This window comes from Calliphora vicina, chromosome 4, assembly GCF_958450345.1.
Source record: "Calliphora vicina chromosome 4, idCalVici1.1, whole genome shotgun sequence".
Taxonomy (NCBI): Eukaryota; Metazoa; Arthropoda; class Insecta; order Diptera; family Calliphoridae; genus Calliphora; species Calliphora vicina.
Window position 1 is genome coordinate 111,677,832 of NC_088783.1, and position 24,806 is coordinate 111,702,637.

At 30.8% G+C, this 24,806-nt stretch overlaps 2 protein-coding genes across 2 annotated transcripts; one reads left to right on the forward strand and one right to left on the reverse strand.

Moving 5' to 3' along the window:
* Positions 1-241: 241 nt before the first annotated feature.
* On the reverse strand, positions 242-13,119 carry LOC135956353 (ATP-binding cassette sub-family C member 4-like). The gene is made up of 12 exons (XM_065506807.1): positions 12,886-13,119; positions 8,246-8,439; positions 8,049-8,180; positions 7,637-7,979; positions 6,765-7,577; positions 6,052-6,702; positions 5,685-5,981; positions 4,338-4,692; positions 4,054-4,287; positions 3,461-3,996; positions 3,005-3,162; positions 242-543 (listed from the first exon to the last, which is right to left on the reverse strand). Exons 1-12 carry the CDS (start codon positions 12,907-12,909, stop codon positions 276-278), a joined length of 4,005 nt encoding a protein of 1,334 aa, XP_065362879.1. The 5' UTR covers positions 12,910-13,119; the 3' UTR covers positions 242-275.
* A 6,122-nt stretch (positions 13,120-19,241) lies between these two features.
* On the forward strand, positions 19,242-23,910 carry mei-9 (DNA repair endonuclease XPF mei-9). Its single transcript, XM_065508890.1, has 8 exons — positions 19,242-19,479; positions 19,547-19,708; positions 20,215-20,811; positions 20,874-21,028; positions 21,198-22,078; positions 22,155-22,403; positions 23,072-23,584; positions 23,646-23,910. Exons 1-8 carry the CDS (start codon positions 19,250-19,252, stop codon positions 23,868-23,870), a joined length of 3,012 nt encoding a protein of 1,003 aa, XP_065364962.1. The 5' UTR covers positions 19,242-19,249; the 3' UTR covers positions 23,871-23,910.
* The last annotated feature ends 896 nt before the right edge of the window (positions 23,911-24,806 follow it).

The window sequence follows — 24,806 nt, forward strand, 5'->3', positions numbered from 1 at the left end:
TGAAATTTTAATGCCCAACATTGCTGCCATAGAGAAATCTACATAGAGCGGAAACTAGAAAAACAAAACTCAAATTAAAAAAATACTCAAAATTAGGTTTTTGTTTTCATTTAGCTTTTTTTTAATAATACATTCTCAACACTAAGGTTTTTGACAATTGAGTTAGGTCTTTGGCAGCAGAGTTTCCGCTCTACGTATATTTATGACAGCGTATATATCTATGACAGCTGCTTAGTACTTTAAAATTAAACTTTTTTTTATGAATTCTTTATAACTCATTTAATAATTTCAAATTGTTCTTTCTGGTCGTAAGCCATTTTTATAAGATTATTGGCCTCATCGCCAGTAGCTTCTACCATTTGTTTTAGCAGACCATTAGGTTTTTGCAATAATTTATAGGGTACACCAAATTCTTTTAACTCGCCATTATCTAAGACCATTATACGATCTGATTTCATAACAGTTTTCAAACGATGAGCCACCGTGATGACAGTGCAATGAGCGAAATTCTCCTGGATAGTTTGTTGTATTAGATGGTCGGTGCTGAAAGGGGGAAAAAATGGAAAAATAAATATTGGTCTGTTGAAATTTTCTATCTTTTTTATTAAATTAACATTTTAATTTTTAATAAAGTTAGAAATTTTTAGTCACTTATGTCATTTTTCAGTTGCGACCCCATAAATTTTATATATTCTGGATCGTTATAGATAGCGCAGTCGAAATAGCCATGCCCGCCTGTATGTTGAAATCGACTTATCGTAGCCCCCAAATAAATTACATACATGATTCATACATCAATATATCCCATCAAGTGCCTTTTCGGTTGCTTTTTAAAATCGACCAAACCGACCCATAAATGGCTGAGATATAAAAAAAAAACCACGACTACACCGATTTTTTTACCTATTTTTGATTTAATTCATTAATATAGACAATATGGATATCTAATGAAAGATATTTCAAAGGCCGTTGCAACGACGTATATAATGCCATATTCACCCCTATCGTGAAAAACATGTGAAATTTATGTTCCCATGAAATATCCATTTCCCTCGAAGGGAAAATTGCTATCGTGATATTCCCCTAAACTTTTCATTCACAATAGTTGATTTTGTTCGTAGCAGCTGTTTATTGTTTACAAAATTTCATCTACAAATTTCACAACATGGGAAATTTTTTCATATGAACAAAGTTTATGAACGAAAAATGGGAAATGGGAACATATTTCATGTGAAATAATGATTCGCGATAGGGGTGATTAATTCGGCCCTACAATGGGTCGAAATCGGGAAAAAGTTTTATTTTATCCTAAAATTTGTTATAAAAGTTTTTTTATTAATACCATCTCACATAGGTTTTTGACAACTGAGTTAGGTTTTTGACAGGAGAGTTTCTGTCATTTATAGCTAAAGTCTCGAAACTATTTTTGTATAGTTCTGATAGTTCTTTTTATACCTTTCACCTTCGTGAGAAGGGTATATATAAGTTTGTCATTCCGTTTGTAATTTCCACAATATAATTTACCGACCCTATATGGATCCTTTTAGATAGCGGAGTCGATTAAGCCATGTCCGTCCGTCTGCCTGTTGAAATGAATTTTCTGGAGACCCCAGATATCTTCGGGATCCAAATCTTCAATAATTCTGTCAGATATGCTTTCGAGAAGTTTCTTATTTAAAATCAGCAAAATCGGTCCACAAATGGCTGTGATATGAGGAAAAAACCAGTACAACCTCGATTTTTGACCTACTATATCTGGATTACTAAGTCATTAATATAGACAATATGGATATCTAATGATAGATATTTCAAAGACTGCAACGACGTATATAATAAGGCCATAGTAAGTTGGACCTACAATGGCTCAAAATAGGAAAAAATATTTTTTAACCCGAAATTTTTTTTTCACCCAAAAAAAAATTTTTTAAATTTAAAAAAAACTCATTTGAGGTGTTTTATTTTTTCCGTCAGAAAATAAAACTCTTTTCTTTTTCTTTATTGAATTCCAATAGATTCGTATTGACGTGATATTTGAGAAAAAAAAACTGATTTGAGGAGTTTTATATTTCCCGTCAGAAAAAAACTCATTTGAGGAGCTTTATTTTTTTCGTCAGAAAAAAAACTCATTTGAGGAGTTTTATTTTTTTCCGTCAGAAAAAAAAACTCTTCGTTTATTTTCTACTTTTTTGAGTATCTTTCTTTATTGTGTTCCAATAGATTCGTATTGACGTGCTCTTTCAGAAAAAAACTCATTTAAGGAGTTTTATTTTCACCGTCAGAAAAAAAACTCATTTGAGGAGTTTTATTTTTTCCGTCATAAAATAAAAGTCATTTGAGGAGTTTTATTTTATGACGGAAAAAAATAAAACTCCTCTAATGAGTTTTTTTCTGACGAAAAAAATAAAACTCCTCAAGTGAGTTTTTTTTTCTGACGGAAAAATAAAGCTCTTCAAATGAGTTTTTTTCTGACGGGAAATATAAAACTCCTCAAATCAGTTTTTTTTTCTCAAATAACACGTCAATAAAAGTCATATTTTTTTCGTCAGAAAAAAAACTCATTAGAGGAGTTTTATTTTTTTCCGTCATAAAATAAAACTCCTCAAATGTCTTTTATTTTATGACGGAAAAATTAAAACTCCTCAAATGAGTTTTTTTTCTGATGGTGAAAATAAAACTCCTCAAGTGAGTTTTATTTTTTTCGTCATAAAAAAACTCACTTGAGGAGTTTTATTTTTTTCCGTCATAAAATAAAACTCTTTTCGTTTATTTTTTACTTTTTTCAGTATTGACGTGCTCTTTCACAAAAAAAAAACCATTTGAGGGGTTTTATTTTTTCGACAATTGAAAAAATTTTTTTTCCAAAATATGAAAAAAAACTTTGGAAAAAAAATATATATAAAATTTGTATTTTGAAGTATAATTTGATGAAGGGTATATAAGATTCGGCACATCCGAATATAGCTCTCTTATTATTGTAGTTGTAATAAATATTTTTGATACTTACTTTTGATCCACATTAGCTGTTGCCTCATCCATTACCAAAATGGAATTATGACCCAATAAAGCTCTTGCCAAACAGATCAATTGCCGTTGTCCAATACTAAGATTACTGCCATATTCTGCTACCTCGAAATCCAGAGGCAAATCTCCACCCAATTGTACCTGAAAAATGTTAGAGAATAGATAAAAATTGTAACTAAATATCATACAAACAAGTTTTATTTCAGAAAAAGAACGCTAGAAGTTTGTTTTAACTATTTTGAGAACTTTAAGGTTTCAGTATTTCTTGGATAGTTTCTGGTTTCATCCAGAAATGATCAACAAATATATCAACAAATTTACGTTATACTTGAACAATTTTAAATCAAGTTCCCGAACCATTTTCAATACTATATTTTACTATTTATATTTCCTTTAATATTTTTCTTTAATAAATCTAAATCTTAATATCTTCACTTACATTTTTTAAAGCCTGCCACATCTCATTGTCTTGATATTTATCAAATGGATCCAGATTATAACGTATAGTACCCTTAAACAGCACCGGCTCCTGTGGTATAATCGAAAGACTGGAACGTAATTTATTTAAGCTTATATTCTTTGTATCCTGGCCATCAATGATGATATCACCAGTAATGCAATCACTCAAGCGGAACAATGAAGATATCAATGAGGTTTTACCCGCTCCGGTGCGGCCAACAATGCCAATCTTCCAACCAGAAGCTATGGCAAAATTAAGATCTTTCAACACCAATTGACCGCCCTCATGATAACGCACATTAACATTGTTATATTGTATGACGCCAGCATTTGGCCACTGTTCGGCTGGTGTATGGCCATTACATTTTTCCTGTTGCAATTTTGTATACTCCAAAATACGCTCAACGCTGGTCATTTGTTGGAAAGCTTCGCCTAATTGACGCAAACCATATTGTACCATACCCGTCAGCATCATGGCTTGGGTTATGGCCAGGCCCACATTACCGCTGTAGGTTCCTATAAATTCAATTAGAATTTATTATTTTTTCTAAATTGTTTCCTTTTAAAACCTACCATCATTGAGTAGTATGAAGGAGAATGTCACCGAATTTAGTAATATGCAGACATTGGCACAATCCAGCCACAAACCCAAGGCAGTGTTTGACGTCAAAGTTAGATGATAGGCTGCACTATGGATATCCTGCAAGTTGTCGAATTCCACAATCATGTTATTTTGACGCTTGCGCGAACGTATGGTGGACAATCCACTCAAAGTGGCCGAAACATGTGAAAAGACAGGACTTCGACCTAAAAGAAGGAAAGCTAAGAAAGTTTACATTTATTAACCGATAACTTACGTATTCCCTCCAAACGTTTAAGATCCTGCGATGATCGCAAATACAATTTGATGATCACAACATCCACTAGACCCACCAGGAACACGGCTACCATTAGCAATGGATTGACAATACAAATCACTACCAAAACACCCAACATCACTAATGCCAAGTGCGTAAATTCGGACATAAAACGTGGTAAACTTTCATCAATGGCACCCATATCCTTGGAGAAACGATTCAAAATGCGTCCCGAGGGATTAGTATCAAAGAAACGCATAGTGGCTTTTAAAATACAGCCAAACATGCGATCGTGCAAGACTTTGGAGGCATGCATGCAGGTTTTCAAAAACAAATAGCAACGGTAAATGATCATCTAAAATAACGGGAGAGAAAGAGAGAGACAAAATTAAAATATTTTTTAAAAACTGTTTTTTTTTACAGTTTATTTTACAAAAAATGGCGGAAGGGGTAATTTGGAGACTAGACTAGAGACTAGACTAGAGAATAGACTAGAGACTAGACTAGAGACTAGACTAGAGACTAGACTAGAGACTAGACTAGAGACTAGACTAGAGACTAGACTCGACTAGATACTAGACTCGACTAGATACTAGACTAGTGACTAGACTAGAGACTAGACTAGAGACTAGACTAGAGACTAGACTAGAGACTAGACTAGAGACTAGACTAGAGACTAGACTAGAGACTAGACTAGAGACTAGACTAGAGACTAGACTAGAGAATAGACTAGAGACTAGACTAGAGACTAGACTAGAGACTAGACTAGAGACTAGACTAGAGACTAGACTAGAGACTAGACTAGACTAGAGACTAGACTAGAGACTAGACTAGAGACTAGACTCGACTAGATACTAGACTCGACTAGATACTAGACTAGTGACTAGACTAGAGACTAGACTAGAGACTAGACTAGAGACTAGACTAGAGACTAGACTAGAGACTAGACTAGAGACTAGACTAGAGACTAGACTCGAGACTAGACTAGAGACTAGACTAGAGACTAGACTAGAGACTAGACTAGAGACTAGACTAGAGACTAGAGACTAGACTAGAGACTAGACTAGAGACTAAACTAGAGACTAGACTAGAGACTAGACTAGGGACTAGACTAGAGACTAGATTAGAGACTAGACTAGAGAATAGACTAGAGGCTAGACTAGAGACTAGACTAGAGACTAAACTAGAGACTAGACTAGAGACTAGACGAGAGACTAAACTAGAGACTAGACTAGAGACTAGACGAGAGACTAGATTAGAGACTACATTAGATACTAGACTTGAGGCTGGACTAGAGACTAGCCTAGAGACTAGACTAGAGATTAATCCCTAGTAAAAGTTACTTACAAATATGGCTGCTGCTATGAGTATGCTATAGATGATCAAACATAGATCTTCAGAGATTAATGCATCCTGATTATGACTGTCCATAAACACAATTTTTGTGTAAATATTAACAAAATAGTCGGCGCCACTGCAAACAGCTTGGGAGATGAACAATATTAAGGCGATATATATTAGACCACATATGCTATTGCCAGCACGAAAATAGGCCCACCAAATACTAGCCTTAACACAACCCTGGCCTTGATCTTCCGTTACTACTTCCTGATCTTGCTCAGTTTCCAATACATTTTCCTTAAGCTTTAATAATAAAAAGAAATTACCTATTAATCTATGTAATTTAAACAAACTAAAACTAATTAAAACCTACCTTTCCATTAAGTAAAGCATCTTCTTCTTTAGCTTCCTCCTGTTCCTTTATATGATTTTCATTATTAGCCCTCTGTTTTTGCATTTCACCTTCAATTTTCTTATCATCTCTTAAAACATGAGCCGCTATAGTATCACGCATTGTCTCAAAGTTGCCAGTTCTAATGCAGCCGTCCTCCAACCAAACTATGACATCTGCCTCCTCGGTAATGTATTGCGTTTGATGGGTAACCAAAATTCTGGTTTTATCTTGCAATAGACCTCTGGGTCCTATTACCTGTTCATAGAGATTACGACCCACATTGGCATCCACCGCACTTAAGGGATCATCAAATAGATATACAGCGGCCTGATTATAAACTGCACGTGCCAAATTAATTCGAGCCTTTTGGCCACCCGATAATGAGGTTCCTCTTTCACCCACTAAAGTGCGATCTTGATAACTGAGTTGTTGGAAATCGGGTAAAAGAGAACATTTCTCTACGACTTGTGAGTAGTTTTGTTGCTGATATGGTGCCGTAAATAGAATATTTTTCTTGATGGTGCCGCTGAACAGCCAAGGTTCCTGAGAGGCATAGGAAATGTCATCGTCGACTTTAATTGAGCCTTGATCGGCATTCAGTTCGCCCAATATTAGCTGTAGTAAGGAGCTCTGAAAAAGGAAGAAAGAAAGAATTAATCCCAAAATCATCCTAAGAAAATCATTCAACCTACCTTTCCCGATCCCACCGGTCCAGCAATAACACACAATTTTCCTTTGGGCACTTCCAAACTAATATTTTTCAGCGTTGGCTTGGCATCCCAAGAAGCCGTAACATTTTCAATTTCTACAGCATTATTGGAGTGGGGCAATGGTCTGCTAATGCTTTCCTTTTCAGGCTGCTTCAAAAAATCCTCCACCCGTTTAATGGAAACAAAAGCTTCCGAAGCAAACGATATCGCCATGGGGCAAAATATGCCCGCCACCAGTTGAAAAACATGATACAAATTAGCTATCGAGAATATAGCATCGGCCGAAATCACCGTGCCCATTTCCACAGCCGCCACAATTGTAATAAACAACGTTAAACGTTCGGGCAAAATCATGCTGCTCAAATAGAAACTTCTCAAATAGGCGGCTTTACGAGTCTCACGTATTTCTTGGCGTCTAGATTCCTTTACCACACTCTGGAAGCAGGTCTCCCAAGCATACATCTTAATAACCTGAATGCCCCTTATAAGTTCATTCATTTTACCGATACGAGCATCAGTACGTTCGGCAGTGAGACGTCTCAGTTTAGCAGTCCAGGTGCTCAAGCACATTTGCACGGGTATGGTTTGCAAAAGCAAGGCCACAACACCGATTATGGCGGCATAACCCAGACGCAGCCAGATGAGATAACCTATCAAAATCGTTTGTATGGGCAATATCCATAGATAATGGGCAAACACAAAACCAATGTCCAAACGATTAACATCATTGGAAATCAAATTAACTATATGGCCAACAGAAATATCACCGGCCGTTTTTAAAGACAACTTGGTGGACTAGAACAGAAATTTATTAGACAAATTAGTGATCATGTTCCATTTATCTCTTAACTCACCTTTCTTTGTATAAGAGAACAACAGGCAATTCTCATTTTGGCTCCCATACGCTTTTGTCTCTGATCCACATGGTGATTAATAAAACAGCCAATAAATGTGGAGCCCACCAATATCGTACCCAGCACATAAATATCATGCCAGAACCACAGCCAATTTGCAAGCTCCACAATCTCTTGCTTTGCTAAACCACTGCTCAAAAAGTTATTGAAAAGAGCACTTTCATTGCCATCCCCTAAGGTGTAATTGAGATCATTTGTATTTAAATGTTTAAGGGAGCCTATGTTATTGTGAGAATTTTGTAATTCTATAAGTAATTGAGCCAGTGATAAGGGAATTAAAGATCTGTTGGGTGAAAGTAAAGAAGATTACGATAATTTGTTTACAATTGCTTTAATATTTTAATTAAATTACTTTAACATTATATAGAAGAAACATATGAAGCCATCAGTTACGGCCGAAGGCCAAATTGTTTTCCAGAGAGCTCTGCGTAAACTAGGTTTACGGCCGGTTAGCTCATTACTCTGCAATTCTTGGCGCCAATGTCTAAATATGAAAATTAAAACAAAAGCATTTATGAATTAAAGTTTTATATAGTTATTTGAATTTACTTCTCCAATTTATCGCCCAATAGTTTGCTCTCATCATCTGGCAAACATTTGGGCAGATCTGTCTCTTTAAGTCCTTGTTTGGAGCCTTTATAGAGCAAGGGTATAATCCAGGCAAATATAAGTTGTGAGAATATATTGGCCTTTTGGCGCGGATTAACCTTGGTGGGCAATATATCGTCGTACATATTGTCCGACTGAAAATAGAAATAGGGTTAACACAGGTAAAGATTTAAAATGATTCTTAACATAACTAGAACAGAACTAGAACAGAACTAGAACAGAACTAGAACAGAACTAGAACAGAACTAGAACAGAACTAGAACAGAACTAGAACAGAACTAGAACAGAACTAGAACAGAACTAGAACAGAACTAGAACAGAACTAGAACAGAACTAGAACAGAACTAGAACAGAACTAGAACAGAACTAGAACAGAACTAGAACAGAACTAGAACAGAACTAGAACAGAACTAGAACAGAACTAGAACAGAACTAGAACAGAACTAGAACAGAACTAGAACAGAACTAGAACAGAACTAGAACAGAACAGAACAGAACTAGAACAGAACAGAACAGAACTAGAACAGAACAGAACAGAACTAGAACAGAACAGAACTAGAACAGAACTAGAACAGAACAGAACTAGAACAGAACTAGAACAGAACTAGAACAGAACTAGAACAGAACTAGAACAGAACTAGAACAGAACTAGAACAGAACTAGAACAGAACTAGAACAGAACTAGAACAGAACTAGAACAGAACTAGAACAGAACTAGAACAGAACTAGAACAGAACTAGAACAGAACTAGAACAGAACTAGAACAGAACTAGAACAGAACTAGAACAGAACTAGAACAGAACTAGAACAGAACTAGAACAGAACTAGAACAGAACTAGAACAGAACTAGAACAGAACTAGAACAGAACTAGAACAGAACAGAACTAGAACAGAACTAGAACTGAACTAGAACAGAACTAGAACAGAACTAGAACAGAACTAGAACAGAACTAGAACAGAACTAGAACAGAACTAGAACAGAACTAGAACAGAACTAGAACAGAACTAGAACAGAACTAGAACAGAACTAGAACAGAACTAGAACAGAACTAGAACAGAACTAGAACAGAACTAGAACAGAACTAGAACAGAACTAGAACAGAACTAGAACAGAACTAGAACAGAACTAGAACAGAACTAGAACAGAACTAGAACAGAACTAGAACAGAACTAGAACAGAACTAGAACAGAACTAGAACAGAACTAAGGAGTGAGATCGAAAAATTCTTAACATACATATATGTTTATAAAAAAGAAACCACTAAACTTACAGCTTTAATTTTTTTTTTATTTGATTGAAATTATTATTACAATTTACAAAAAAAATTATTTTTATAGTTTTAATCACTAGTGATGAAATTTTGAACCTTTTTCGGAAACCCTTCCATTAACGTTTTTATAGTGCTTTCTGTCACTTTGCTCGAACATGTAGTCCATCTCCGTTTAAAATCTACCACACTTTTGGACACCTTTTTTGTACTCTTCAATTCTCTTTTAACAAGAGCCCAATATCTCTCCACTGGCCTTAGCTCCGGGCAGTTTGGAGGATTTGCCTCTCTTGGTACAAATACCACATTATTGTTCTTGTACCACTCAAGGGCTTGTTTGCCATAGTGACAGGATGCCAAGTCAGGCCAAAAATAAGTGGACACATTATGAAGTCTTATGAATGGAAGCAGCCTTTTTTGTAAACATTCCTTGATGTAAATTTCGGTATTTATAGAGCCCGTTGTAACAAATGAGTGGCTTCTTTTGCCGCAACTGCATATTGCTTGCCATACCAAGAACTTTCTGGGAAATTTTGTCTGCTTTTGGGTCCTAAACTTTTCTTCAACATTCCCTCGAGCATCAGCAACATAAAATTTTTGACCTGGAAGTTGCGAAAAATCTGCCAGAACATACGTTTCGTCATCCATTATGCAGCAAGAATATTTTTTTATAAAACTTGACTTCAATTTCCGTGCTCTGTTTTTGGCCTCTAAATTTTTAGTAGCGTTCCTGTCAGGAACTTTTTGAGCCTTGTATGTTTTTAAACCTGCATTAGCTTTAACTTTTCGTACCAAATAGTCCGAGCACTGAGCTAACCGGGCTGCTTTCCTACCGGATGTGTTGGGAGCTCTTTTGAAAATGCGTTCTATTTTTTTGGCTTTAGAAACATCATGTGGACCATTCCTTCTACCTGAACCAGGTTTTCTATCAACTGACAAGTTCTCCCGGTACTGTTTAATAACATTGGAAACAGTTTGACGGCAGACCTTTGTATGCTTGGCCAACTTTTTGTAAGACCAAGTTGGGTTTTGTTGAAAATATTTAATAATTTCAGTACGCACTTTTTTCTGGTCACTCATTTTAATCAGATTAACAAAAAAAAATAATATAATTGACATTACACATAATAACTGACATGTTTTTCAAAGGTAACTTGATCAAAAAAAAATTCAAATAATACTTGGGTTAAAAAATGTAATGAAAAACGTGTGTTAAGAATTTTTCGATCTCACTCCTTAGAACAGAACTAGAACAGAACTAGAACAGAACTAGAACAGAACTAGAACCTGAACTAGTAAATATATATAAGGTTTTCTTTAACACTTGTTTGATTGCCTTGGAAACATTGTAGTAAGTCTTTTTGTTTTAGTTTACATTATATGTAAATTACCACGAATTGTTTTTCCCCTTTTCGTCTAACTTTGAGAGTTTGTGGATAAATTGTATCAAACGTTTATCGAGCTATTAAATGCATTGGGGCAATGAATATTATAGATAAGAGATTATCTTTAGAGAAAAACAAATGATGACTATTACATTTATTTATCTTGCAAAAATAAAATGCATTAATGGGCTATAAACAAAAGTACACAGATGGGTTCTCATACTCCTACATCGATGTCTCATATGCACTTTTTATTTAACCACTGTTGTTAATAGATAAATATAGCTTTACTTATGTGAGCGATTTATTTTGTATATACAAAGAAATTGACTTTAAATCGATTACAAATACTAAATAGATATTTTGTTTAAAAGAATTTCGAATAAGTAACCGATTAATCGAGTAATCGTTTATCTTAAATGAGAAAACACAGTATTTTCTTAATTATTCTATATATTTCTAAACATTCTAAATAATTTATTTATATTTTAATATGGGTTTCTCAAATTTTAAGACGAATAATCGAGTAACCGTTTTTTTATTCGTTCAATTTTATCAAGGAAAAATATTAAAAATATTTAATTTCATTGAATTATATGTATTTAGCTTTTAAAATTATTATTTTTATATAAATATCGCCAACGAATAACCAATTAATCGAATAACCGTTTGTTTAGATTTAGAAAATAAAAAAAATTTTCATAATTTTTTCTGAATATTTTCCAACGTAATGGCTTATTTTATATAAAACTAAATAATTTAAAAATTATTATCTAAAATTTATTTCGAATAATCGGGTAACCGGTTTTTATTTAATTGATTTTAATACAAAATGTTAAAATAATTGTTTATTTAGCTGAATTTTAGTCATTTTGATATTAAGGATAATTTTTTTTCACCTAAAAATTACCAACAAGTATCCGATTAATCGAGTAATCGCTTAACCTAAATGAGAAAATTCGGCAATTTTTAATTATTCTATATATTTCTAAACACTCTACATAATTTATTTATATTTTAATATGGATTTCTCAAAAATTTAAGGCGAATAATCGAGTAACCGTTTTTTTATTCGTTAAATTTTATCAAGAAAAAATATTAAAATTATTTAATTTCATTGAATTATATGTATTTAGCTTTAAAAATTATTATTTTTATATAAATATCGCCAACGAATAAACGATTAATCGAATAACCGTTTGTTTAGATTTAGAAAATAAGAAAATTTATATTTTTTTCTGAATATTTTCCAACGTAATGCCAAATTTTATATTAAACTTAATATTTTAAAAATTATTATCTAAAACTTATTTCGAGTAATCGGATAACTGGATTTTATTTGATGGATTTTTATAAAAAAATATTTAAATAATCGTTAATTTAGCTGTATTATAGACGTTTTGATATTGTGCATAATTTTTTTTTAGCTAAAAATTATCAACAGGTAGCCGGGTAATCGAGTAACCGTTTAACTAAAATGAGAAAATAAAACATTTTCTTAATTAAATAATATATCTTTAAACACTACATAATCGAATAGCCTTTTAGTCAAACTAAACATTAAAAAACAATTCTAAAACTTGCCGGGTAACCGGTTCATATTCGATTTTATATAGGAATTAATTCAATATATCATGTTGACTTGTTTTTATCTTAATTTTGTTTTAAAATTCCAAATTTTAACATTTGAATTGAAATGAAAATAATTTCGAATAAGTAACCGATTATTCGAATAATCGTTAAGCTAGCTAATGTAATAGTTAACGATTTTTCTTAATTTTTTTTTTTTAATTTGGTAAAGTTAGGTTTTGTCATGTAAAACTTTTATATTACATTAATTTATTTGTTTAAGAATTATTATTTGTATTTCTTTAAGCCGTTTTTAAAGGACTCAGTGTATAATTGAATTAAATATAATTTAATTTACCTCTGTTTTCATTGTTAATGCCATTTAAGAGAACACAATGGCAAACAAAATATTACAAACACTTTGATCACCAAACAAATGTTGTCTCTTAATCTCGATAAATCTCGTAGATTTTCAAAAGAAAAACACAATATAAATTGAATTTCACTACTGCCACCAAAGACGCCAACTACTCAACCAAACACTGCCACCAGCTGCAGCAATTTTATTATCATAAACTTTGATATAATTCTCTTTATCACTACACATTTATAACGTTTTTTTTTTATAAATTTAGTTTATAATTTTAATTAAATTAAAAAAAAAAAATTTCTCTAAAGAGAGAAATCTATTTAATTTTTAATAGTTTTTGTTTGAAAATTTCAATTTGTTTTGTTTAAATACAAATCCTTAGCGATGCTTCCACTTGAAGCGAAATCGTTAGACTGAATTGAGTCCACAAGCAAACAAGTTTTATATGTAAAGAATCGTGTAAACCGGTAAATTCCCTTAAATACACTAATACATAATAACCGATGTGGTTACATATACCTATACATTTATAGATCTTAATTTATCAATGAATGAAATGATTCGGTAGTTTGATGAGACGTTTGGACGGGCAGATTATGCTCTCCCGGCTAGACGATTGGGTAGTTAGCGGACACGAGAGGTGATTCTTAGAAGAATATTGTAAGTTAGTGGTGATATTTATTTACATACATAGATGCTGCAAATATGTAGTATACGAATTACTTACTACTGGGAGGGTAGTTCCCAGAATTTTTTTTATGATTTCATTCTAATGTCTTGCAAAGTTGGGTTCTTTTCCAATTTTTAATATTAGAAAGTTTGAGTGCTATTTTGTATGCCTTCACCAAAGTAAACTTTAAGATAAAGATGATAAACAATTTTTTTTTTTATAAAAAAAATTTCAAATATTTTTAGGTACAAATTAAAGAAACTATTTTTTTAATTTTCATTTAAATTTTTTTTTCGAAATTTTGAAAATTTTGAAAAAATTTTTTTTGGAAATTTTGAAAATTTTTTTTTGGAAATTTTGAAAATTTTTTTTCGAAATTTTGAAAATTTTTAATTTAAAAAAAAAAATTTCGAACTTTAAATTTATTAATTCCAAATAAAAACATATTGCTTATTTTTTACACTTACATTAGTCGATTAATCGTTCTTTGATTCGAATAATCGGTTATTCGTCATTTATTTGTTTAATTTTTTTTATATAATTTTTTCATTAGTTTTAAGAAATGAAGAAATTATTTATTTTTATATTTCGGTTATTCGATTAATCTTTTCTTGATACGAATAATCGATTACTCGCTATTTATTTTCCTAAAAAAAAGTATAAATTTAATTGTTTAGTTCTAAATAAGAAGATATTGATTATTTTTTACATATATAATATTCGATTAATCGTTCTTTGATTCGAATAATCGGTTATTCGTCATTTATTTGTTTAATTTTTTTTTATATAATTTTTTCATTAGTTTTAAAAAATGAAGAAAATATTTAATTTTTTATTTCGGTTATTCGATTAATCTTTTCTTGATACGAATAATCGATTACTCGCTATTTATTTTCCTAAAAAAAAATATAAATTTAATTGATTAGTTCTAAATAAGAAGATATTGATTATTTTTTACATATATAATATTCGATTAATCGTTCATTGATTCGAATAATCGTTTATTAGTCACTTATTTGTAGAATTTTTTTTTATAAATTTTATAATTTTTTCATCGTATTTAAAAAAATAAGAAAATGTTTATTTTCATATTACGGTTATTCGATTAATCGTTCATTGATTCGAATAATCGTTTATTATTTTTTTCATTAGTATTAAAAAATGAAGAAAATGTTTATTTTTTTTTTTAAATATTCTTAAGCAAAAATTAAAGAAACAATTTTTTCAATTTTCATTCAATTTTTTTTTTGGAAATTTTTAAAAAAAATTTTTTGAAAATTTTGAAAAAAAAAATTTGAAAATTTTTAATTTTTAAAAAAAAAATTCTTAAATAAATTAGTTAAAAAAAATTTATTGTTGAAAAAAAAAATTCGGGTTAAAAATTATGTTTCACGATTTTGCAAAGGTCTTTGTTATAGATAAAAATAGGTAAAAAATCTATGTTGTCCTGGTTTCTTATATCTCAGAAATTTGTGGGCCGATCTGCTCGATTTTAAATAGCAATCGAACGGGTCCACAGCGAATTTATTGATGTATGAATCAAGTATGTAAGTTATTTGGGGGCTACGGAAAGTGTTGAAATTACAAATGGAATGACAAAATCAACTAAATAACAAACGGTTAACCGATTATTCGGTTATTTATTTGTAATTTTATCTGCAAAAAATTAATGGTTTATTAAACAATTTAATTGTCTTTAAAATATTACAACTGAAAGTGTTTATATTTAAGGAACATTATCAAAAAAAATATCAACTTTGTATTTCAAATTGTTTTTTTTCTTAAATGATAAGGCATCTCAAAATATGTTCGATAAAAAATGTAAACGATAAAACGAAATGTTCAATTATTTTGTTTTATTATTACAAATTACGCAGTTAGTTATTTTAAATTTATATTTTAAATATAGATAATGACGGTTTAAAATTATCAAATAATGCGCTTAAGTAATCGGTTAACAATCGATTGATTTACCATTTACTTGTTATTTACCATAAATTTATTTGTTTTAAAAATTTAATATTACGTTTATTGCATAGAATTTTTAACAAAAATTCTCGAAAGATTCATTTCATTTTATCAAATATGTTTAAAAAATGGCTGATTTCCATAATTGAATTAACTGTTATTCGATTATTCGCCATTCACTTGCATAAAAATTTAACAAAAATGTTAAATTTCAATTTGATTTCAAAAAATTTGCTTAAACATGCTTTTTTAAACATTATTCGATTAATCTGTTATTGATTCGAATATTTATTCGCTATTTTCCTAAAAGATATTAATAAATTTTATTGATTTGTTGTAAATAACAATATATTGCGTATTTTTTACACTTACATTATTCGATTAATCGTTCATTGATTCGAATAATCGGTTATTCGTCAATTATTTCTTTACAAAATTTGATAATTTTTTTTATTAATTTTAAAAAAAGAAGAAAATGTTTATTTCCTTATTTCAGTTATTCGATTAATCGTATACTGATTCGAATAATTGATTATTCGCTATTTATTGTCCTAAAAAATTGTTTTAATTTAATTTATTACATCTAAATAAAAGGATATTGCTTATTTTTTACACTTACTTTATTCGATTAATCGTTTATTGATTCGAATAATCGGTTACTCGTCAATTATTTATTTATAAATTTCAATAAATTTGAGAGTTTTTTCATTAGTTTTTTAAAAAACGAAGAAAATGTTTATTTTCATCTTTTGGTTTATCGATTAATCGTTTACTGATTCGAATAATCGATTACACGCAATTTATTTTCCTAGAAAATTTGGTAGATTTAATTGATTAGTTGTAATTAACAAGATATTGTTTATTTTTTACACTTACATAATTCGATTAATTGTTCATTGATTCGAATAATAGGTTATTCGTCGTTTATTTGTTTAATTTTTTTTTATAAATTTGATTAGTTTTTAAAAATAGAAGAATATGTTTATTTTCATATTTCAGTTATTCGATTAATTGTATACTGATTCGAATAATCGATTATTCGCTATTTATTTTCATAAAAAATTGTTTTAATTTAATTGATTAGTTCTAAATAAGAAGACATTGCTTAATTTTTCTACATACGTTATTCGATTAATTGTTCACTGATTCGAATAATCGATTATTCGTCATTTATTTGTTTATAAATTTTATTAAATTTGATAATTTTGTTCATTAGTTTAAAATAAAAGAAATTTAATTTTAATACTTCGGTTATACGATTAATCGATTAATCGGTAACTGATTCGAATAATCGATTATTCGCTATTTATATTCCTAAAAATGTTGTAAATTTTATTGATTAGTTCTAAAGAAGAATATATTTCTTATTTTTTATCCTTACTTTATTCGATTAATTGTTCATTGATTCGAATAATCGATTATTCGTCATTTATTTGTTTAAAAATTTTATAATTTTTTTCACTAGTTTTTTTTTTTAAAAAAGAAAATGTTTATTTTCATATTTCGGTTATTCGATTAATCGTTTACTGATTCGAATAATCGATTATTCGCTATTTATTTTCCTAAAAATGTTGCTAAATTTAATTGAAAATTTAGAAAATAACAAGATATTGCTTATTTTTTTACACTTACATTATTCGATTAATCGTTCATTGATCCGAATAAAAAAATTCTTTATTACCACATTTAGGTAACCAATTATTCGATTAATCGCTTGTTTTTATCTGCCAATTCTCTTAATTTTGCAAGATTTATTTCTTTTGTTAGAAAAAAATTAAGAAATTTATAATTTCTTTATTCGTCTATACGATTAATTGGTTATTAATTCGATTAATAAATTATTCGATTCATTGATGCGAATAAAAAAATTCTTTATTACCACATTTAGGTAACCAATTATTCGATTAGTCGCTTGTTTTTATCTGCCAATTCTCTTAATTTTGCAAGATTTATTTCGTTTGTTAGAAATAAATTAAGAAAATTATAATTTCTTTATTCGTCTATACGATTAATCGGTTATTAATTCGATTAATAAATTATTCGATATATATTTGCTAATTTTTTTTTTTACAAAAAATTTAAATTAATGCATTTATAGTGTGAAATAAACGATTTGTGTAATAAGTTTAAATAATTAACCGGTTACCTGATTAATCGTTTATTCACTATAGTCAATATTACTACATACTTTTAAATACTTTGGCTTAGAATTGAAATGACTATAAAGCTACCAATGCACATTCTGTTCTGTATGCACAAAATTGGTGACTAATAATTCAAATTGTTAAGCAAATAATTCTTATTTATTGCGTTGAATTTAAACAAAAAAATTTTATATAAATTTTATATTTACTGTCCCAGTCGATAAAACTTTGGGGGATTTCCCTCTCTATGGTTAATTATTATTTCCTCTTTTGAAGAAGTAACTGATTTAATTTTTCTTTTGTTTTATTTTGTAATTTATTAATTTCATCACTTATAGGGTTATACATAAGCTTTTAATCAGTTTTTTTACTTTTAGTGTTCACTTACATTTATTTTACCTTTTAATCTGCCGCTAGGTTCTATTCACAATGATTAGAAAACGAATTATGAGGAGTAAAGAAAAAAACTAAGCTAGACTCAATGAATCAATCATTTATACATTCAAATATATACTATTTTCTTTCTAACAATTACATTAGTATAAATACTGAAACTTTTTCCATCAAAATCAATTCATTGATTAGGATTTGACATTACAGTGTAATAAATGGCTGCACGAATAAAAGTCAATGATTACATGTGTATATTTGTTATTCATTGTTTAAAAAATTATAAAAAAAAATGTTGTTAAATAAAGTAAAACAATTAATAAACACTAAGATAATGTTTTCTTTTGTTTCAATGTTAAATGATTAATCATTTATTCATGGTCAAATCCCAAACAATTTAAATAGGTTTTTATTGAAGGCCTAGCTGCAGTAATTCAATAAGGCACCCGAATTCAAAAACCGATTTTATCTGTTAATTTTATTATTTAAAAATGCGGAATTTTTATTAAATTTTAATTTAATTGGATTACGAGCCAAAAGAACCTTTTAAGACCTTATTCCAAATCAATTTTTAAATTTACTAAAGCTTTAAAAACAAATTTTCCATGCAAAATTTGTTTTCTAACGTTTTGATAAATTTAAAAAATTATTATGAATAATGCTTTTAAAATATATATCTATTTGCTGTTTATTGACAATATTTCCTCAAATTGTGTTAAATTTCAAAATTGTAACGGTTTCATTGAATAACAACTCTGAACAAATTTTATGGAGTTATTAAAAGAAAATCTTTCAACTTCAAAATAAACTACAATAACATTATTAAAATAAATAAAAAATAATTATAATACTTCATAAGCTAAGAAAAATAAAAAAATATTCAATACTTTTTTATAATTACAAAGAAATTCATACAAAATTTATTATTATTTGAAATGGTTTCATTTGTTTTTAATACAACTCTAACTAAATGCAACCCTAAGCACAGACAACAACCATTTACACAAGTAAACAAACAATATATTTATACAGTACTTGGGTAATCAAAACAACAAAAAACAGTACCTGTACAAAACAGCTGGACATAACAACAAAAACAAATCAACAAAAGCCGGCAATTTCACAAACAAACAAAAATTGAACAACAAAACAGTATTAAATTAAACAAACTCTTAAACAAATGGAAAATTTAGAGACTTCTCCTTCAGCAGCAGCTGCTAAAGATGATGATGAACAGCCCAGCTGCAGTAAATCGTCAGCAGAAGCTATAGAAAAACAAGAAGATGAGGATTTGGCCAATATTGTTACAGCCGAGGAGTATTTAATGCGCAAGGATGTTGTCCTATTGGATTATGAGAAACAAATGTTTTTGGATACGGTGCATGCAGATGCTTTGATGGTGTGTGCCAAGTAGGTTTGGAAAAATGTTAAATTTTGCTAGTTTATAACTTAATTTTCTTTAAATTCTTTTCTTTAGAGGCCTGAGTTATGAACGTGTGGTATTGAATATTTTAAAAGTTTACAGTGATGCTGGGAATTTAATATTGGTGATAAATAATTCCGACTGGGAAGAGGAGTATTATAAGACGAGATTAGAGAAGAAATATTTGCATGAGGTGGCCAATACAGCAACAGAAAGGTGAGTTAAAAAGGAATTCTTTTTATTTCATAATATCTTGTTAGAAACCCAGATAAAGGTAACAGTTTCTATACTAAAGGCATACCGCCTAAATATATTCCTCAACCATCCTATTTTAATTAAATCCAGATCACATTTTCATCACAATTCGGTTAATAGACCCATATAATACAGCATGAGGGAGTAGTATCTCAGACCATTACCATAACTTTAAAGTTGTTGTTGTGACAGTGTCATAGTTGTTGATAGTCATTTCCTGTGGAAAGAAATTTCTGTTGATATAGGTGTGTCTGGATTGACAATATTTGGCCTAGTGAGATTTGGATCGTTCCGGAGCGTAGATCCAATTGTCTTGGGAACGTTTTTTTAAATAAAAACAAACTGTGATCTAAAACTGCGAATCATACAGAAATTATTGACTCAAATAGTTAGAATTTTGGAATTTTGTTATCCTTTTACTGTCCTTTACATTAGAAAACTTTAAATAATTCTTCTTATTCTTCCAGAGAACGTGTCTACCTAGAAGGTGGCATACAATTCATTACCACACGCATTTTAGTAGTGGATCTCTTGAAAAATCGCATACCCATAGAACTCATAACCGGCATTATTGTATTGCGTGCCCATACCATTATCGAATCCTGTCAAGAAGCCTTCGCCCTGCGTCTATATCGACAGCGTAATAAAACTGGCTTCATTAAAGCTTTTTCCAGCAGTGCTGAAGCCTTCACCATTGGCTACGGTCACATAGAACGTGTAATGCGTAATTTATTCGTGAAAGAGCTGTTTATATGGCCTAGATTTCATGCCAGCGTACAGGCCTCGTTAAAACCCTATGAGGCTCAAACCATAGAATTACATGTTCCTTTATCCGACAAAATGAAATTAATACAAACTCATATACTTGATATAATGAACTATTTGGTGCGTGAAATAAAACGCATCAATCGTACGGTGGATATGGATGAAATTACGGTTGAAAATTGTGTTACAAAGAAATTTCATAAGATATTGCAGGCTCAATTGGATTGTATATGGCATCAGTTGAATTCGCAAACAAAGTTGATAGTGGCCGATTTGAAGATCTTGAGAAGTTTAATGATGTAAGTAAAATATTTAAAAATTAAAGAAAAAAAATTTAATTTTACAATTTGATTTTTGCTAGAGCCACCATGTATAATGATGCGGTGAGTGCTTATGCTTTGATTAAACGCTATAGAACTACAGAATATGCTCTTAGCAATTCTGGTTGGACTTTATTGGATTCGGCGGAACAAATTTTTAAACTTTCCAAGGAACGGGTATACAACGCTCAAGGTGGTAAGTAAAGCAACTAATTTTTGTAATTTCGTTATAGGTTTGCTGTTCTATTTTAAAAACCACAATTAAATTTTGTACTCAATAAAGAAGCAGTTCAGGCTCGAAATAATATTTCGTTGGAGAGAATCGAGAATAATTTTATTTATATTTGATTTATTTACTTTTCCAGAATTCGAACCAGAACCCTGTCCCAAATGGAAGTATTTGAGTGAAATTCTAAAAGTCGAAATACCCGGCGATATGAAACGCACCAAACCCGACTGCTATGACCCACCCAAGGTTCTAATATTGTGTCAAGACACTAGATCTTGTTATCAGCTGAAACAGTTTCTAACCCAAAGTGGTGAACGTTTTCTACTATATACCGCTATGAGGCAACAAATACCCATAGGTAAATTGGGCAAAACATTTGAAAAAATACAAACTGGCAAAGAGTTGGAAATGACTTTAACACAACATCAATTGAAAAATACCCAAAAATCGGGAAAATCTAACAAAAACTCTAACAGTGAATTGGATGACTCCGAGAATCCACAACAAATCGATGAACTAACACAGTTGCTAAGTCATGATATGGATGAGGGGGATGTGAATTATTTTCAAGAAAGTTACATGCTTACCATGACCCAAACTCAGTTTGATGACACTGATTTAACGTTTTTAAATGATAGTGGCAATGGAGCCGATGCCACTGTGGATAATTCGGTATTTGAACCATTTCCTGAAATGGAAAATCTAGATATTACGGCAGCCATAACAGCGCGCAAGCAACCCTTGATATGTTTACAAACTTTTAAGACTGAAAGGGAAGGATCCATGGCCTTGGAAAGGATATTGGATGAAATTACTCCCCAGTATGTGATAATGTATCATTGTAATGTGACGGCCATTAGGCAATTGGAAATATATGAGGCTCGTCAGCGTCGCTCGGCTAAGGAGCGTATGAAAGTATTCTTTTTGATACATGCCCGAACGGTGGAGGAGCAATCTTACTTAACAAGCCTGAGAAGAGAGAAACAGGCTTTTGAGTTGGTTATCGAAACGAAGAGTGTAAGTTTAAGATGGGAAATATTTAGAATTAAGTTATTCAGCTGTAAGAATTTGATATTTTTAATTAATTTTATAGAAAATGGTCATACCTGAGTATCAGGATGGTAAAACCGATGAGGCTTTCATATTATTTAAATCTTACAAAGATCCGGAGGCTGTTGAAACGGCTAATGCTCAAAGTCGTAAGGCGGGCGGTCAAGAACCATGCAAACAAGCTGAGGCTGAACCTAATCCCCGGGTTATTGTGGATATGCGTGAGTTTCGTTCGGATTTGCCCTGTCTCATACATAAGAGGGGCATAGAAGTGGTGCCGGTTACGATAACGGTAAGTCCTAATTGCAGTGAGGTATTATTCGAAAAGTTTCTGATGTTTTTCTGAAATTTTGTTGTCGGTAACAAAAGTTTTCTTTAGACATTTTGTAATCGATAGTAAATATTTTCTATAGAAATTTTTGTTATCGATGGCAAAAGTTTCCAATAGAAATTTTGTTATCGATGGCAAAAGTTTCCTATAGAAATTTTGTTATCGATGGCAAAAGTTTTCTATAGAAATTTTTGCTATCGATGGCAAAAGTTTTCTATAGAAATTTTTGCTATCGATGGCAAAAGTTTTCTATAAAAATTTTTGCTATCGATAGCAAAAGTTTTCTATAGAAATTTTTGCTATGGATAGCAAAAGTTTTCTATAGAAATTTTTGCTATCGATAGCAAAAGTTTTCTATAGAAATTTTTGCTATCGATAGCAAAAGTTTTCTATAGAAATTTTTGCTATCGATAGCAAAAGTTTTCTATAGAAATTTTTGCTATCGATAGCAAAACTTTTCTATAGAAATTTTTGCTATCGATAGCAAAATTTTTCTATAGAAAAATTCTATAGAAAACTTTCTGATAGAAATTTTTGCTATCGATAACAAAAGTTTTCTATAGAAATATTTGCTATCGATAGCAAAAGTTTCCTATTTTGTTTGCTGATTTTTTGAATTTCTCTTCCAGATTGGCGATTACATTTTAACCCCCGAAATCTGTGTCGAACGTAAATCCATATCCGATTTGATAGGCTCCCTCAATTCGGGTCGCCTGTACAATCAATGCATACAAATGCAACGTTACTATGCCAAACCCATACTCCTCATAGAATTCGATCAGAATAAACCTTTTCATTTGCAGGGCAAATACATGCTCTCACAAAATACCACCTCCACCAATGCTGACATAGTGCAAAAATTACAGCTTTTAACTTTACATTTCCCAAAACTGCGCCTCATCTGGTCACCCAGTCCCTATGCTACGGCCCAATTATTTGAAGAGCTAAAATTGGGTAAACCAGAACCTGATCCCAAACAGGCGGCCGCTTTGGGTGGTGATGACTCAGGAGCTTATGATGAGTTGAAGTTTAATGCTAATATTTATGATTTTCTATTGCGGCTACCGGGTGTTAATACCAGAAATGTTCACAAATTAATGAGACATGGTGGTAATTTAAAGGAATTGTTAAAAAAAACCCAGGTGAACAGTTTTAATTCTATGTTTTTATGAATTTATTGTTCTAAAAATTGATTTCTTTAAGGCTGAACTTTCGACTTTGCTGGACTCCCAGGAAAATGGCAAATTATTGTGGGATATTTTACATGTAGCTCACTTACCCGAAAAGGATGAGGTTTCGGGCTCCGCCGCCATGTTGGCTGCTGGAAAACAATTTGGCACTCATTCACGTTTCCGTCGTGGAGCGGCAGCAGCAGCTACTTCCTCTCTGGTAGGCCGAGCAGGTAATCTGCGTAAATTTAAAAATTGAAATAAAGGATTGTTTTTACAAATATCAAGCTATTGTTAAAGGTATGTTGTTTTTTTTGGCTTTAAGGGAAAACTAAATGTTTTGTTGTTGTGCACATGCTGAGTTTTTGTTGAAAACGCTCCCCCTCAAATAATCATTAAAAACCACAAAATGAAATCCCACAAAAAAACTCAACTACAAACAAATTAGAATTACAATTGAGTCATTTATTCCTTTTGTATGTAATACAGCCTTTTAGTTTGTGTACTGGCTATTTTGGGGAAAACTTTATATCACAGTTTTCCAAAAAAAACACAGAGCCGCAAAAGTTTGAAGAAAATTTGGGGAAATCTAAAAATTCAAAAAAAAAAAAAATTGTTGCTAAAAAAATTGGATTTAATAAAACTTGAAGTTATTTAAAAAGTAAATATGATAAGGCCCCTTAGTTTTAACTCCAGCAGTTCCCCCTGGCTAACATTTACATCGAAATTTGCAGTTGTTGTTCTAGCAGTTAAACATTTTGCGGTTAAAGTCCTCATATCCACCCACTTTTAAACACAAATTTGAAATTAACTCGCACATATTGTAACATACCTTGGGGGGAGCGGGGAAGTATTTGTGGATTCTATGGCAACAATAACAAAAACTTGTATGTTACATTACACTTTTCTGTCCATGAAGTTCAAACTAATTTTAAATCCTTTTACAACAAAGTAAAAAGGGAACTACTGCCATTACAAAACATGTGCATTAAACATTGTTTTAGTGGAAAATTAAATAAATTCCTTTGGTTCCCAAATGAAAATCAAATGTAATTTGTATTTCACACAAGAAAAGAGAGTGTAAGAGAGGGGCAGCTAGAAAGAAGACATATAAATTAATTCAGTTGATTACAGAAACTGAAAGCTATAGAGAAGGTGTAGAAAAAGTTTTAGAAATGTTTATAAATGCACAAAA

Bases quoted from the DNA above. Each gene is read 5' to 3' on its own strand.
- LOC135956353 (XM_065506807.1), bottom strand. From the start codon at position 12,909: ATGGCATTAACAATGAAAACAGAG. The intron at 7,980-8,048 runs GTAATTTAATTA...TTCACCCAACAG, and splicing joins TTCTTCTATATAATGTTAAA to ATCTTTAATTCCCTTATCAC. The intron at 3,163-3,460 runs GTAAGTGAAGAT...AACATTTTTCAG, and splicing joins TGTGGCAGGCTTTAAAAAAT to GTACAATTGGGTGGAGATTT.
- mei-9 (XM_065508890.1), top strand. From the start codon at position 19,250: ATGGAAAATTTAGAGACTTCTCCTTCAGCAGCAGCTGCTAAAGATGAT. The intron at 21,029-21,197 runs GTAAGTAAAGCA...TTACTTTTCCAG, and splicing joins GGTATACAACGCTCAAGGTG to AATTCGAACCAGAACCCTGT. The intron at 22,404-23,071 runs GTAAGTCCTAAT...TTTCTCTTCCAG, and splicing joins TGGTGCCGGTTACGATAACG to ATTGGCGATTACATTTTAAC.